Source organism: Elephas maximus, chromosome 8 (assembly GCF_024166365.1).
Source record: "Elephas maximus indicus isolate mEleMax1 chromosome 8, mEleMax1 primary haplotype, whole genome shotgun sequence".
Lineage (NCBI taxonomy): Eukaryota > Metazoa > Chordata > Mammalia > Proboscidea > Elephantidae > Elephas > Elephas maximus.
Genome location: NC_064826.1, coordinates 76,954,817 through 76,972,928, shown reverse-complemented (window position 1 = coordinate 76,972,928; position 18,112 = coordinate 76,954,817). Strand labels below are relative to the sequence as shown.

The 18,112-nt window shown below is 38.9% G+C and overlaps 1 protein-coding gene across 1 annotated transcript in view; it reads left to right on the top strand.

Annotated features, from left to right (window-relative positions):
• CRPPA (CDP-L-ribitol pyrophosphorylase A) overlaps positions 1-17,587 on the top strand; it is a 315,043-nt gene extending 297,456 nt beyond the window's left edge. Inside the window, exon 10 of the mRNA XM_049894652.1 lies at positions 14,411-17,587. Coding sequence (XP_049750609.1) covers positions 14,411-14,515 — 105 coding nt within the window. The 3' untranslated portion in view covers positions 14,516-17,587. The remainder of the gene's footprint in view (positions 1-14,410) is intronic.
• The last annotated feature ends 525 nt before the right edge of the window (positions 17,588-18,112 follow it).

Genomic DNA, 18,112 nt, shown 5'->3' with positions numbered 1-18,112 from the left:
ACAGCACCATAAAAGCAGAAATTGATAACAGGAAGAAGGAAAAAAAAATCAAATACATGGAAACTGAATAACGCCTTGCTCGAAAACCATAGGGTAATAGAAGAAATCAAAGATGGAATAAAAAAATTTCTAAAATCAAATAAGAATGAAAACGCATCATACTGAAACCTTTGGGACACAGCAAAAGCAGTGCTCAGAGGTCAATGTATAGCATTAGGCTCATACGTCATAAAAGAACAAAGGGATAAAATCAAAACGTTAGCCCTACAACTCAAATAGAAAGAGAATGTTAAAAGAAGCCCACAGCCACCAGAAGAAAGGAAATCATAAAGATCAGAGCAGAAATAAATGAAATAAAGAATAGAAAAACAATAGAAAGAATCAACAAAACCAAAAGTTTTGGTTCTTTGAAAGGATCAACAAAATCAACAAACCATTGGCCAAATTGAAAACAGAAAAACAGGAGATGACAGGATTAACCCAAATAAGCCATGAGATGGGGAACATTATAACAGACCGAACTGAAATAAAAAGGATCATAACTGAGTACTATGAAAAACTTTCAAGAAATTTGAAAATGTAGAGGAAATGGGCAAATTTCTAGATACACACTATCTACCTAAACTAACACAAACTGAGGTCAAAAATCTGAACAGACCGATAATGAGAAGAGATTGAAAAGGTAATTAAAACAACAACAAAAAGTTCTGGCTCAGATGGCTTCACTGGAGAATTCTACCAAACATTCAGAGAGGACCTCACACCAGTACTACTCAAACTATTTCAGACCATGGAAAAGGAAAGGTTACTTCCAAATTCATTCTATGAAGCCACAATAGCCCTGATACCAAAACCATGCAAAGACACCAAAAAAGAAAGAAAGAAAATTGTAGACCAATATGTGTCATGAATATAGATGCAAAGCTTCTCAACAAAGCTCTAGTCAACAAAATTCAGCACTATAAAAAAAAAAAATACACCACGACCAAGTGTGATTCATACCAGGCATGCAAGAATTGTTCAGCATTAGAAAATCAATCAACATAATCCATGCAGAAGAGTCATTTGATAAAGTACAAAACCCACTCCTGATAAAAACTCTAAATAAGATGGGAATAGAAGGGGAATTCCTCAACATAATAAAGGGTATCTATACAAAACTCCAAACCCGTCTGGGCAGTTCTACTCTGTCCTATAGGGTTGCTATGAGTTGGAATCGACTCAATGGCAGTGGTGGTGATGTGTTATACAAAACTCATCTATGGGGGAATTCTACTCTGTCCTACAGGGTCATTATGAGTCAGATTTGGCTTGAAGGCAGTGGGTTCATTTTTTTTTTTTTTTTATACAAAAGCAACAGCCAACATCATTGGCAACAGAGAGAAGCTGAAAACATTACCCCTGAGAATGGGAATAAAACATGGATGCCCCTTATCACCACTCCTATTTAACATTGTGCTGGAAATCCTAGCTAGAGCAATAAGGCAATAAAAAGGGAATAAAGGGCATCCAAATTGGTAGGGAAAAAGTAAAACTATCCCTATTTGCAGATGATATGATACTATACATAGAGAACCCTAAAGACTCCACAAGAAAACTACTGGAACTAACGGGAAAATTCAGCAGATTAGCAAGATACAAGATAAACACACAAAAATCAGTTGGATTCCTAGAAACCAATAAAGAGATCTTTGAAAAGGAAAGCATGAAAGCAATACCATTTATAATAAACCAAAACAAAAACCAAACCCAGTGCCGTCGAGTCAATTCTGACTCATAGTGATCCTATAGGACAGAGTAGAACTGTCCCATAGAGTTTCTGAGGAGTGCCTGGTGGATTCGAACTGCTGACCTCTTGGTTAGCAGCTGTAGCGCTTAACCACTACACCACCAGGGTTTCCACATTTATAATAGCCTCTTAAAAAAAAAAATACTTAGGAATAAATCTAACCAGGGACATAAAAGACCTATACAAACAAAACTACAAAATGCTACTGCAAGAAACCAAGAGAAATTTACATAAATGGAAAAAAAGACCAGACTCATGGATAGGTAGACTAAATATTATGAAAATATCAAGTCTACCCAAAGCAGTCTATCAATACAATGCAATCCCGATCCAAATACCAACAGCATTCTTTAATGGGATGGAAAAATTATTTGTTAACTAAGTAAAGCATTACTGAAGAAGAAAAACAAAGTAGGACACCTCATACTACCTGACCTCAGAACCTACTACACAGCTACGGTAGTCAAAACAGCCTGGTACTGGTACAACGACACACACTGACCAATGGAACAGAATCAAGAACCCAAATGTAAATCCATCTACCTCCAGCCACCTGACCTTTGACAAAGACCCTAATTCCATTAAATGGGGAAAAGACAGTCTTTTTAGCAAATGATACTGGCAAACCTGAATGTCCATCTGTAAAAACAAAATGAAACAAGGCCCATATTTCTCACTACACACAAAAACTAATTCAAAATAAGTCAAAAACCTAAATATAAAACCAAAACTAAAGATCATGGAAGAAAAAATAGGGTCAACACTGGGGTCCTAATATACAGCATATACAGCACGCAAACCATAGTTAACAATATATAAACAGCCAAAGATAAGCTAGATAAATGGGATCTTCATAAACTTAGACAGTTATGCTCATCGAAAGACTTTGCTCAAGGAGTAAAAAGAGAATCTACAGACTGGGAAAAAAATTCTGGCTATGACATCTCCAATAAGGTCTAATCTCTAAAATCGATAGGAAAATCCCACACCTCTACAAGAAAGAGACGAATAATCCAATTAAAAAGTGAGCAAAGGATGTGAATAGACACTTCACCAAAGAAGACATTCTGGAGGCTAACAGACTCTTAATACTCATGACCACTAGCCATTAAAAGCCATTAGTGAAATGCAAATGAAGACTATAATGAGATACCATCTGACCCCGATCCTTCTGGCATGAATTAAAGAAAAAACAGAAAATAACAAATATTGGAGAGTTTGAGGGGAGATTGGAGCTCTTATGCACTGCTGATGGGAATACCAAATGGTACAACCACTTTGTAAAACCATGTGGCGCTTCCTTAAAAAGTTAGGAATAGAGGCGGGGCCAAGATGGCGGACTAGGTGGACGCTACCGCAGATCCCTCTTGCAACAAAGACTCGGAAAAACAAGTGAATCGATCACATATATAACAATCTATGAACTCTGAACAACAAACACAGACTTAGAGACGGAGAACGAACAAATACGGGCAGACAGCGATCGTTTTCAGAACTAAGAGCCAGCGTACCAGGCAGGTGACCTTCGGAGCCCGGGCTGGGGCAGAGCCCAGGGGGGCAGACGGCACAGACAAGGGGCCCAGCCCTACCCCCCCCGAACCCATCCCAGGAGGAAGTCTAGCTGGTTGGCGCGGGCGGCGTAGCGGCGCAGCCGGTGGGAGAAACACCCGGGAGGCAGTGACTGATCTTGGAGTGGGGAGAGCAGTGTCCCAGCCGGGGAGCCGTCCCGCCAGGAGTTTGACGGGAGGCGGGCGAGGCGCGAGCGTGGGGATCACCTATATTTCCCTAAAGCGACCCCGGGGGGGGGGCGCCCAGACGTTCGTGAGGGCCACGCCCACCCAGTTCACGCAACCCATGCGGCGCACCGGAGGGAGAAATCCCCGGGAGGAAGTGACTGGTCTCGGAGCGGGGAGAGCAGCGTCCCAGCTGGGGAGCCGTCCCGCTGGGATCTTGGCGAGAGCGGGCAGGGTGTGAGCGCATTCCCCTGAATAGACCCCGGGGGCGGGCCCAGCTGTTCGTGAGGGCCACGCCCACTCAGTTCGCGCGAGCGGTGCGGTGCACCGGAGGGAGAAATCCCCGGGAGGAAGTGACTGATCTTGGAGCGGGGAGAGTAGCATCCCAGCCAGGGAGCCGTCCTGCCAGGATTCTGGCGGACAGGGGCGGAGCGTGAACGCGGGGATCAGCTCTATATTCTGTGGTGCTACATGCCTAGCTCTCTGATCCCTTCCCCACCCTCCCCAGGTGGCTCCATTAACATCCGAATACCCTGAGCCAGAAGGAGAATTCAGATAGGGATCTGACTGCATTTTTTTTTTAGCTGATTACCGGGAAAATCTAGTTTCCCAGTGATGGCTTGGAGACAGCAGTCCATATCAAACCACATAAAGAAACAGACCATGACAGCTTCTCCAACCCCCCAAACAAAAGAATCAAAATCTTTCCCAAATGAAGATACAATCCTGGAATTATCAGATACAGAATATAAAAAACTAATTTACAGAATGCTTAAAGATATCACAAATGAAATTAGGATAACTGCAGAAAAAGCCAAGGAACACACTGATAAAACTGTTGAAGAACTCAAAAAGATTATTCAAGAACATAGTGGAAAAATTAATAAGTTGCAAGAATCCATAGAGAGACAGCATGTAGAAATCCAAAAGATTAACAATAAAATTACAGAATTAGACAACGCAATAGGAAGTCAGAGGAGCAGACTCGAGCAATTAGAATGTAGACTGGGACTTCTGGAGGACCAGGGAATCAACTCCAACATAGCTGAAAAAAAATCAGATAAAAGAATTAAAAAAAAATGAAGAAACCCTAAGAATCATGTGGGACTCTATCAAGAAGGATAACTTGCGAGTGATTGGAGTACCAGAACAGGGAGGGAGGACAGAAAACACAGAGAAAATAGTTGAAGAACTCCTGACACAAAACTTCCCTGACATCATGAAAGACGAAAGGATATCTATCCAAGATGCTCATTGAACCCCATTTAAGATTGATCCAAAAAGAAAAACACCAAGACATATTATCATCAAACTTGCCAAAACCAAAGACAAACAGAAAATTTTAAAAGCAGCCAGAGAGAAAAGAAAGGTTTCCTTCAAGGGAGAATCAATAAGAATAAGTTCAGACTACTCAGCAGAAACCATGCAAGCAAGAAGGGAATGGGACGACGTATACAGAGCACTGAACGAGAAAAATCATATATCCAGCAAAACTCTCTCTGAAATATGAAGGAGAAATTAAGATATTTACAGATAAACACAAGTTTAGAGAATTTGCAAAAACTAAACCAAGACTGCAAGAAATGCTTAAGGAGATTGCTTGGCCTGATGACCAATAATATCAGGTACTAGCACAATACAAGGTCACAAAACAGAACGTCCTGATATCAACGCAACTCAAATAGGGAAAGCATAAAAACAAACAAAGTAAGATTAATTCTAAAAAATATATAAATAAACAAAATAATACACATAACAGGAAATCATGGAAATCAATAGATAAACAATCACAATAATCAAAAAGAGGGACTAAATATAGGAGGCATTGAACTGCCAGATGGAGAGTGATACAAGGCGATATAGAACGATACAAGTTAGGTTTTTACTTAGAAAAATAGGGGTAAATAATAAGGTAACCACAAAAAGGAATATCAATTCCATAACTCAAGAAAAACGTAATGACTCGACAAACATAAAGTTAAACATTATGAAAATGAGGATCTCACAATCTACTAAGAAAAACGTCTCAGCACAAAAAAGTAAGTGGAAAAATGAAAAGGTCAACAACACACATGAAAAGGCATCAAAATGACAGCACTAGAAACTTATTTATCTATAATTACACTGAATGTAAATGGACTAAATGCACCAATAAAGAGACAGAGAGTAACGGACTGGATAAAGAAACACGATCCATCTATATGCAGCCTACAAGAGACACACCTTAGACTTAGAGACACAAACAAACTAAAACTCCAAGGATGGAAAAAAATATATCAAGCAAATAATAAGCAAAAAAGAAGAGGAGTAGCAATATTAATTTCTGACAAAATAGACTTTAGGCTTAAATCCGCCACAAAGGATAAAGAAGGACACTATATAATGATAAAAGGGACAATTGATCAGGAAGATATAACCATATTAAATATTTACGCACCCAATGACAGGGCTGCAAGGTACATAAATCAAATTTTAACAGAATTGAAAAGCAAGATAGACACCTCCACATTTATAGTAGGGGACTTCAACACACCACTTTCGGAGAAGGACAGGACATCCAGTAAGAAGCTCAATAGAGACACGGAAGACCTACTTACAACAATCAACCAACTTGACCTCATAGACTTATACAGAACTCTCCACCAACTGCTGCAAAATATACTTTTTTTTCTAGTGCACATGGAACATTTTCTAGAATAGACCACGTATTAGGTCACAAAACAAATCTTGGTAGAATCCAAAACATCGAAATATTACAAAGCATCTTCTCAGACCACAAGGCAATGAAGCTAGAAATCAATAACAGAAAAACTAGGGAAAAGAAATCAAATACTTGGAAAACGAACAATACCCTCCTGAAAAAAGACTGGGTTATAGAAGACATCAAGGAGGGAATAAGGAACAAGAAAGCAACGAGAATGAAAATACTTCCTATCAAAACCTCTGGGACACAGCAAAAGCAGTGCTCAGAGGCCAATTTATATCGATAAATGCACACATACAAAAAGAAGAAAGAGCCAAAATCAGAGAACTGTCCGGACAACTTGAACAAATAGAAAGTGAGCAACAAAAGAACCCATCAGGCACCAGAAGAAAACAAATAATAAAAATTAGAGCTGAACTAAATGAATTAGAGAACAGAAAAACAATTGAAAAAATTAACAAAGCCAAAAGCTGGTTCTTTGAAAAAATTAACAAAATTGATAAACCATTGGGTAGACTGACTAAAGAAAAACAGGAAAGGAAACAAATAACCCGAATAAGAAACGAGAAGGACCACATCACAACAAAGCCAAATGAAATTAAAAGAATCATTTCAGATTACTACGTAAAATTGTACTCTAACAAATTTGCAAACCTAGAAGAAATGGATAAATTCTTAGAAAAATACTACCTACCTAAACTAACACATTCAGAAGTAGAACAACTAAATAGACCCATAACAAAAAAAGAGATTGAAACGGTAATCAAAAAACTTCCAACAAAAAAAAGTCCTGGCCCGGACGGCTTCACTGCAGAGTTCTACCAAACCTTCAGAGAAGACTTAACACCACTACTACTGAAGGTATTTCAAAGCATAGAACAAGATGGAATACTACCCAACTCATTCTATGAAGCTACCATCTCCCTGATACCAAAACCAGGTAAAGACATTACAAAAAAAGAAAATTTTAGACCTATATCCCTCATGAACATAGATGCAAAAATCCTCAACAAAATTCTAGCCAATAGAATCCAACAACACATCAAAAAAATAATTCACCCTGATCAAGTGGGATTTATACCAGGTATGGAAGGCTGGTTTAATATCAGAAAAACCATTAATGTAATCCATCACATAAACAAAACAAAAGATAAAAACCACATGATCTTATCAATAGATGCAGAAAAGGCATTTGACAAAGTTCAACACCCATTTATGATAAAAACTCTTACCAAAATAGGAATTGAAGGAAAATTCCTCAACATAATAAAGGGCATCTATGCAAAGCCAACAGCCAATATCACTCTAAATGGAGAGAACCTGAAAGCATTTCCCTTGAGAACGGGAACCAGACAAGGATGCCCTTTATCACCACTCTTATTCAACATTGTACTTGAAGTCCTAGCCAGGGCAATTACGCTAGACAAAGAAATAAAGGGTACCCAGATTGGCAAGGAGGAAGTAAAGCTATCACTATTTGCAGATGACATGATCGTATACATGGAAAACCCTAAGGAATCCTCCAGAAAACTACTGAAACTAATAGAAGAGTTTGGCAGAGTCTCAGGTTATAAAATAAACATACAAAAATCACTTGGATTCCTCTACATCAACAAAAAGAACACCGAAGAGGAAATAACCAAATCAATACCATTCACAGTAGCCCCCAAGAAGATAAAATACTTAGGAATAAATCTTACCAAGGATGTAAAAGACCTATGCAAAGAAAACTATAAAAGTCTGCTACAAGAAATTCAAAAGGACATACTTACGTGGAAGAACATACTCTGCTCATGGATAGGAAGACTTAACATAGTAAAAATGTCTATTCTACCAAAAGCCATCTATACATATAACGCACTTCCAATCCAAATACCAATGTCATATTTTAAGGGGATAGAGAAACAAATCACTAATTTCATATGGAAGGGAAAGAACCCCCGGATAAGCAAAGCATTACTGAAAAAGAAGAAGAAAGTGGGAGACCTCACTCTACCTGATTTCAGAACCTATTATACAGCTACAGTAGTCAAAACAGCCTGGTACTGGTACAAAAACAGGCACATAGACCAATGGAACAGAATTGAGAACCCAGATATAAATCCATCCATGTCTGAGCAGCTGATATTTGACAAAGGACCAGTGTCAGTCAACTGGGGAAATGATAGTCTTTTTAACAAATGGTGCTGGCATAACTGGATATCCATTTGCAAAAGAATGAAACAGGACCCATACCTCACACCATGCACAAAAACTAACTCCAAGTGGATCAAAGACCTAAACATAAAGACTAAAATGATAAAGATCATGGAAGAAAAAATAGGGACAACCCTAGGAGCCCTAATACAAGGCATAAACAGAATACAAAACATTACCAAAAATGATGAAGAGAAACCAGATAACTGGGAGCTCCTAAAAATCAAACACCTATGCTCATCTAAAGACTTCACCAAAAGAGTAAAAAGACCACCTACAGACTGGGAAAGAATATTCAGCTATGACATCTCAGACCAGTGCCTGATCTCTAAAATCTACATGATTCTGTCAAAACTCAACCACAAAAAGACAAGCAACCCAATCAAGAAGTGGGCAAAGGACATGAACACACATTTCACTAAAGAAGATATTCAGGCAGCCAACAGATACATGAGAAAATGCTCCCGATCATTAGCCATTAGAGAAATGCAAATTAAAACTACGATGAGATTCCATCTCACACCAACTAGACTGGCATTAATCCAAAAAACACAAAATAATAAATGTTGGAGAGGTTGCGGAGAGATTGGAACTCTCATACACTGCTGGTGGGATTGTAAAATGGTACAACCACTTTGGAAATCCATCTGGCGTTATCTTAAACAGTTAGAAAGAGAACTACCATACAACCCAGAAATCCCACTCCTCGGAATATACCCTAGAGATACAAGAGCCTTCACACAAACAGACATATGCACACCCATGTTTATTGCAGCTCTGTTTACAATAGCAAAAAGCTGGAAGCAACCAAGATGTCCGTCAATGGATGAATGGGTAAATAAATTGTGGTATATTCACATAATGGAATACTACGCATCGATAAAGAACAGTGACGAATCTGTGAAACATTTCATAACATGGAGGAATCTGGAAGACATTATGCTGAGCGAAATGAGTCAGAGGCAAAAGGACAAATATTGTATAAGACCACTATTATAAGATCTTGAGAAATAGAAAAAATGGAGAAGAACACATACTTTTGTGGTTACAAAGTGGGGAGGGAGGGAGGGAGGGAGAGGGTTTTTTATTGATCAATCAGTAGATAAGAACTGCTTTGGGTGAAGGGAAAGACAACACACAATACAAGGAAGGTCAGCCTAATTGGACTGGACTAAAAGCAAAGAGGTTTCCGGGATAAAATGAAAGCTTCAAAGGTCAGCGGAGCAGGGGCTGGGGTCTGGGGAACATGGTTTGAGGAGACTTCTAAGTCAACGGGCAAAATAATTCTATTATGAAAACATTCTGCATCCCACTTTGAATTGTGGCGCCTGGAGTCCTAAATGCCAACAAGCGGCCATCTAAGATACATCAATTGGTCTCAACCCACCTGGAGCAAAGGCAAAGGAAGAACACCAAGGCCACATGACAACTAAGAACCCAAGAGACAGAAAGGACCACATGAACCAGAGACCTACATTATCCTGAGACTAGAAGAACTAGTTGGTGCCCGGCCACAGTCGATGTCTGCCCTGCTAGGGAGCACAACAGACAACTCCTGAGGGAGCAGGAGGCCAATGGGATACAGACCCCAAATTCTCATAAAAAGACCATACCTAATGATATGAATGCGACTAGAGGAATCCCAGAGACAATACTCCCCAGAACTTCTTATGGCACAGGACAGGAACCATCCCCGAAGACAACTCATCAGGCATGAAAAGGACTGGTCAGCGGGGGGGAGGGAGATGCTGATGAAGAGTAAGCCAATTAAATTAGGTGGACACTGGAGAGTGTGTTGGCAACCCTTGACTGGAGGGGGGATGGGAAGATAGAGAGAGAGGGAAGATGGCAAAATTGGCACGAAACGAGAGACTGAAAGGGCTGACTCAATAGGGGGAGAGCAAGTGGGAGAAGGGAGTATGATGTATGTAAACCTACATGTGACAGACTGATTGGAATGGTAAATGTTCACTTGAAGCTTAATAAAAATTAATTAAAAAAAAAAAAAAGTTAGGAATAGAAATACCACACGATCCAGCAATCCCACTCCTAGGAAAGTATCTGGGAGAAATAAGAACTGTCACATGCATATACATATGCACACTCATATTCACAGCAGCATTATTCACAATGGAAACATTGTGGATGGAAACAACCTAAGTGTCCTTCGACAGATGAATGGATAAACAAACTATGGTACATACACAAAATGGAATACTATGCAGTGATAAAGAACAATGGTGAATCTGAGAAACATCTCACGGCATGGATGACTCTTCAGGACATTATGCTGAATGAAATAAATCAGTCACAAAATGGCAAATATTGTTTGAGACCACTGTTATAAAAACACATGAAAATGTTCCACAAAGAAAGAAACAATCTTTGATGGTTAGGAAGGACGGAAGGGTGGGAAGAGAAAAACACTAACTAGATAGTAGATAAATGGTATCGACTAGACCACAATGAGCTCTTGGCAAAGTATAATACAGTGCACAATACTGGGAAAGTCAGCACAACTTGACCAGAGCAAAGTCATAGAAGTTTCACAGATATGTCCAAATGCCCTTAGGGACCGAGCTACTGGGCTGAGGGCTGGGTATCATGGTTTCAGGGGACATTTAGTCAATTGGCATATCATAGTCTATAAAGAAAATGTTCTACACCCGACTGTGATAAGTAGCATCTCCGGTCTTAAAACCCGGCGAGCAGTCATCTAAGATGCATCTACTGGTCCCATTCCATTGGTAGCAAAGGAGAATGAAGAAAAAGACACAACGGAGAGATTAATCCAAAGAATTAGTAGAACACAACTACCACAACCTCCACCAGACTGAGCCCAGAACATCTAAATGGTGCCCGGTTACTGCCACCAGCTGCTCTGCCAAGGATCACAATAGAGGGTCCTGTACAGAGTGGGAGAAAAATGTAGAACAAAATTTAAATTCACACACACATACACACACACAAAAAAGACGAGGCTTGCTGGTCTGACAAAGACTGGAGAAACCCGTGCAAGTATGGCCCCAGACACCCCTTTAACTCAGTCCTGAAGTCACTCCTGAGGTTCATCCTTCAGCTGAAGATTAGACAGGCTTATAGGGCCAACAATAACACACACGAGTAACGTGCTTTGTAGTTCAATCTTACATGCGAAACTAATGGCCACACCAGCCCAACAGCAAAGATGAGAAGGCAGGAAGGGACAGGAAAACTGAATGAATGGAAACAGGGAACTCAGGGTGGAGAAGGGGAGAGTATTGACACTTTGCAGGGTTGGCAACCAGTATCACAAAACAACTTTTGTATTAACAGTTTAATGGGAAACTAATTTTTTCTGTAAACATTCACTTAAGGCACAATTAAAAAAAAAATTATACACAAGTTCTTCTGTGACATTGGTTGCAGTCCCTGCACTGCGTCAGCACTCTCCTCCTTTTCCTTTCTATCCCAGGTTCCTTACGTCCACTTGTCCAATTTTTCTGACCTTTCTTGCCTCCTTGTCTTTGCTTTTGGGCAGATGTTGCCCATTTGGTCTCATATACTTGAACTACGAAACATGTTCCTCATGTGTGTCATTGTTTTATAGGCCTGTCTAATTTCTGACTGAAATGTAGACTTTGGGAGTGGTTTTAGTTCTGAGTTAGCAGAGTGTCCAGGGGCTATATAATCTTGGGGGTTCCTCCAGCCTCTGTCAGACCAGAAAGTCTGGTCTTTTTTGTGAATTTGAAATTTGTTCTACATTTTTCTCCCTGTCAGAGTGCTTAGTGGTGTTGGACACCATCTAGTTCTCCTGGGCCTCAGGCTGGTTAAGGTTTTGGTTCATGTGGTCCTTTATCCTTTGGACTAATATTTTCTTTATGTCCTTAATTTTCTTTGTTCTCCTTTGTTCTGGATGGAATGGGACCAATAGATTTATCTTAGATGGCCACTTGCAAGCTTTTAAGACCTCAGATGCTACTCACCAAAGTAGGGTGTAGAACATTTTCTTTATAAACTACGTTATGCCAATTGACCTAGATATTCTCAGAGACAATGGTTCCCAGCCCTCAGCCCCAGTAATTCAGTCCTTCAAGGTGTTCGAATGTGTATAAAAAGCTTCTATGACTTTGCCTTGGTCAAGTTGTGCTGACATCCGGTATATATGCTTTTGATTTTTACGTGCGGGTTTGAAAATGCTAAGGTGCAGTTTTTACAGTTTTTGCTTTATAAATGGTCAGTTGAAATAAAGATAAGCCTGAGATCTGTGAATTCATGTTGTTAGAGTTACAGATGGTAAATAAACTGCTGATACGTTTAATTTAGTTGTTTTTTTTTATTTGTTATTGTGGGAATTTGGGCACCCATTTTTCATGATTTCTTTTGTAAGGTTCAGCTTATCATATTGTTATATCAACAGTCATTTCTAACTATTCCCAAAATATATCTTGCCCCTTCTGGGCTCTATAGTTTGGGTATCAAGAAACTCATCATCTGATGGAATAAACGGTCAGCTAAAAAAGACTATTAGAATTCAGGGTCATAAATACTATGTTAGAGTAATTCAAAGCATGTTATGGAAACAGGTTAACCTCACTCAAACTGAGTTGGAGGATAGGAGGGTAGACTGTAAGAGTTAAAGGTATTTGGGTTGAATCGCCAAGAGTAATTAGGGTCAGCTAAGCTAGTAAGGAGGAACCCTGGTGGTGCAATGATTAAGTGCTTGGCTGTTAACTGAAAGGTTGGCAGTTTGAACCCACCCAGCAGCTCTACACGATAAAGACCTGGCGATCTGCTTCTGGAAAGACTACAGCCAAGAAAACTCTATGGGGTAGTTTCTAGTCTGCCATATGGGGTCACTGAGTCGGAATCCACTCAATGGTACCTAATAACAACAAGCTAGGAAGAGGTCCCTGTGTGGCAAAAATAGTTTGCACTCACCTACTAACCTAAAGTTTGGAGGTTCAAATCCACCCAGCAGCACTTTGGAGGAAAGGTCCGACAATCTGCTTCCATACAGATTACGTCCAAGAAGACCCTATAGAGCAGTTCAGCTGCTCAGCATGGAGTTGAGATGAGTCTGAACTGACTTGACAGTAACAGGTTTTAAGCTAGGAAGGGAGTGGAAAAGCTTTCCTGCAAAAGGATTAGCTGGTGCACAGGATAGCCAAAAACCGTTGCAGTCAATTTGATCCTGACTCTATAGTAGTCCTACAGGACAGAGTAGAACTGCCCATAGGGTTTCCAAGGAGCAGCTGGTGGATGCAAACTGTTAACCTTTTGGTTAGCAGCCTGAGCTCTTAACCACTGTGCCACAAGGGCTCCAGTAAAGTATAAGGTCAGCAAAAATGAAGAAGACTGTCAATGAGATGGATTGACACATGTTTGCCTGTACTTCCCGTTTACCAGTGACATAGCCGCTAAGTTCTCTAAGGACACCCAGCGCTTTGGCCATGTCAGTCTAGATTTCCTTAATGCATCACACTGTTCCATGCCTTTACCACTGGAGGGTAAATGCTCTTGTGCTGTACCTTTTATGTCTAGAAAACCCAGAGTAGAACTGCCCCGTAGAGATTCCAAGGATCACCTGGTGATTCGAACTGCTGACCTCTTGGTTAACAGCCATAGCACTTAACCACTATGCCACCAGCGTTTCCCTACATGGTCTAGTGAAACAGAATTAATGAATGCCATTTGGGGACATCTTTGGATACGATGAAAAAAAAATTAAGAGCTTGGCTGCTAACCAAAAGTTTGGCAGTTTGAGCCTACCAGCTGCTCCTTGGAAACCCTATAGGGCAGCTCTACTCTGTCCTATACAGTTGCTATGAGTCGGAATTGTCTTGAAGGCAATGGGTTTGGTTTCGGTTTTGAGCCCATGTCGGTGGTAAAAGTCTGAGCTCTATAGCCTGTGGCATCTAGAGAGAAGTGGATCTTGAAAAGTAGCTCCTTAAAAAAAAAATAATTTACGGCATTTTTTTAAAAATAATTATTTCACTTTTTTTTCAGGATGAGCTTAAGCTACAGGAGAGTTTAAGGCAAGGTGCTGCCATTATTGCTGCCTTAATGAAAGAAAGAAATTCTGGACTTGTTGGTCAGCTACTGGTAGCATGAAGTACCTGGAGAAAATAACCTGCTGTGATTTTTGAAACATTTACCTAAGTATCTCTCTCTCTCTCTTTTTTTTTAATTTTGTATGTAGTAGGATGTTTAAGTTACCTTTTATGTCTTTTTATAATTTGTGGCATGTGATGACTAGATTACAAAAGCCGATCAATGTTTACACCTGTCAAAGATTTTGCCTTTGTATACTTCAAATACAAATCACCTGCACCCGAAAAGAATAGATAAGTGGGAAATAATAGTTTTCACATATAGAGCCTTTTCACAAAGTCACGAAAGGTCAAATAGAAATAATGATGGATAAGCTATTCCTTCTAAAGAAACGAGAATTTTAAAAACTTCAACTGCTATCTTATCTCTATGTTAATTAATAAATCATGCTAGAATGAAGCTAATGGATAAAGTTGAGAATGATTCTTAATTCCAAAGTTATCCTTTCATCGTGTGGTATTTTGTATTATATTGGAATTTTTCATACCTTAAAAAAAAAAGTTGATAACAAAAAATACAACTATTTGGTTTCAATATCTTCTCCATCGGCCTCATGTCACCTTAGATCTTTAAAGGAGATGTAATCCCTTTCTGCTTTTCTATTGTTTTTAAATTGCATGTTTTCTTTGGTTTATGGAGTATAACTTTGACTTACATAATTTTGAAGGGCCTCTGATTTTTCTGAATAAGTTTTAAAGGAAGCTGGGAAGCTGGGTGGAAGCTATTGATAAAATTGAAGTTATTTTGGTTAATCTAAGTCTGTTAGTCTTTTTTTAAAAGGCAGGGAGTTTGCTGAATATCATAGGGTTAAATTACTTTGTTATAGAAACTGCTGCGTTTTTAAATCAAGTTCTTATTCTTTCAAATTCCCACTGTGCATACGTCTTAAATATTACTGACTTCTCTCTCACATTACATATTACAGTTGCATACATCCAGGCATGAGTGATGTCTTCTACTCCCTATATATACACTGTATTTTATAAAAATAGATCGGGTCAGATCCTCCCAGGACTTAATACTTTACTTGGAAACTATGAAAGTTGTATGAAATGTTTTATGTTAAAGATAGACTATGAGAAACCTACTTTGTGGACTTTCTTCTTAATATGCTGAATGATGTACCCTATATTTCTCAGACATCTATTTTAGTAGGAAAATTTATATTGTACGCTTAACTAATAGTGAGTAACCCTGGTGGCGTAGTGGTTAAGTGCTACGGCTGCTAACCACAAGGTCGGCAGTTTGAATCCATCAGGCACCCTTGGAAACTGTATGGGAGCAGTTCTACTCTGTCCTATAGGATCACTATGAGTTGGAATCGACTCAATGGCAGTGGGTTTTTTTTAAATAGTGAGTAGAATAAACTGGGTTTGGAATAATTACCACAACTTATTCTCTTAAATGAAATGTGATATTTGAATGTAGACTTGCATCTAAGTGCCTGGGCTCACCTTTTCTTTTCTCTCTCACTCTCTGCCTTCTCAGTGTTAAAAAGTATGAATTAATCAGTTGATTCATAACCTTGAAAGTGCAAATACATGGGCGATGCATGGATTTTTTATTAGGATGTTTAATTTCCCTGTTAAGGTGCTCAGCTTTTTTGATGCAAATTTGTGGCCTACAAACTCTACACCACACATCTGTTAAAGTTTTCTGGTGAAAATATTTTAGGACTTTGAAAGCCTTATAAATGCAGAAGGTAAAATGTGATCAAGGCTGTAAAGAGACAATGAGTGCTTCTAAGTACAAGACAGGAACCTGGATCTACCTCTGACACAGCAAAATCACTGAACTCTGTGGGGTGCTGGCTGAGTTAATTTAGGTTTGAACTTAATAATGGAGTGTTATACCAGTCAAGAAGTCCTGTGGTGCAGAGGTTTAAGAGCTTGGCTGCTAACCAAAAGGTCACCAGTTCGGATCCACTAGCCCCTCCTTGGGGCTGTCCTGTAGGGTTGCTATGAGTCAGAATTGAGTCAACAGCAATTAGTTTGGTTTGGGTTGGTTTTATACCTGTAAAGAATTTGTCATGGAGCAGTTAGTATCCTTGACAATTGGAAACATTTAACACTAACACAATTGGGTTTTGTTAATAAAATATTAAATTGTCTCTGAAATATAATAACAATGGCATTTGATTGGTCCATTATATTTTATAAAGCTATTCACAGTGTTAACTTTCTTCATATCCTTGATTATGTTGATGAGGAAATTGGAGCTCAGGGAACTTAACTACCTTTCCAAAGTGATGTGGCTACATAGCAGCAAACGGCAGGGCATAAACTCAGAAACCCTGATAATAAGTTGTAAGCTGGTCTCCCTGTGCAAAAATGACTCCTGGCAAAGGGTATACAGAAGAGAGAAGGCGGAGAGTAAGACAGAGGCCCTGAATGTGCAGTGGCAAAATAGGCAGAGGGACAGATCTGTCCCCAATGGCCAGATGAAACTTGAGCTTTCTAGCTACATTTCCAACCCACAGAACCTATAACTAGGAAATTTGGGAATGAAGAGAATTACTGGCCCAGAGGTGAAGATGAATTAGTTTTTTTCATTGTCAAGATATCGGAGGCAAATTTATAGTTATACTTTCATCGCTGCTTTTTATAAATTTACTTTAGTGTCCTTCTCACTGTATTTTCTAAAATCCCCTTAAAAAATAATAGTAATTATGCCTCAGGCTTGATAAAATTGGTTTCTATCTGTGGGTAAAATTGTGGAAAGACAAGCTCTCTTTCTAAATTAATGCTACTTAATTGAAATCAAATTTAAACTTAGTCATTTTAAGAATTTAACACAGTGTGATCGAAGGCTGGGTTAAGGACTTATATTGGTAAAATGTAGTATTTTTTCATAAAAATGCTCAGTTTGAAAGACAACTTATTGTAAGGTACACATTTACAGATAAGTGTCGGACCTCTGTATTTTACCCAGACCCGTTTTTATTGTGGTCACTTGAATCATTTTGCATTGGTTAACATGAAAGTTCTCTTTCCATACTAGGTTATTATAACTATCTACTTTTACTTTTTTACGTATAAATACAGCAATCATTTTATAGAAATCAAATAGTAATATTCTTATGTTAAAATCTCTAAATTTCACTTCATTTTAAAGTTAAAACTAATTATGGATTCATATAAACATAAATCATTATTTTAAGTAAAATCATTGTGAAGAAAACCATTTGGAAGAAGAAAGATTAAAGCTATTTCAAGAGTTTAATTTGAAATAATTGGAATGAATGAAAATATACCAATTATTTTAGATTTTGTTAGCATGGTTTAAGATATGTGGACTAGAAGTGGCTGTACAGGTGGTGTTTTGCTCTATAGCATTCATATGTGTCCTTGTACATTTTCAGTTTAAAAACTAAAAAATTAAATCAATGGATTTTTAAAGAATGATAATTTTTATTATGCTTTAAGTGAAAGTTTACAAATCAAGTCAATCTGTCACATATAAACTTATATACACCTTACTACACACTCCCATTTACTCTCCCCCTAATGAGTCAGCCAGCTCCCTCCTTCCAGTCTCTCTTTTCGTGACCGTTTTGCCAGTTTCTATCACAGTCTCAAGTGTCCACCTGATACAAGT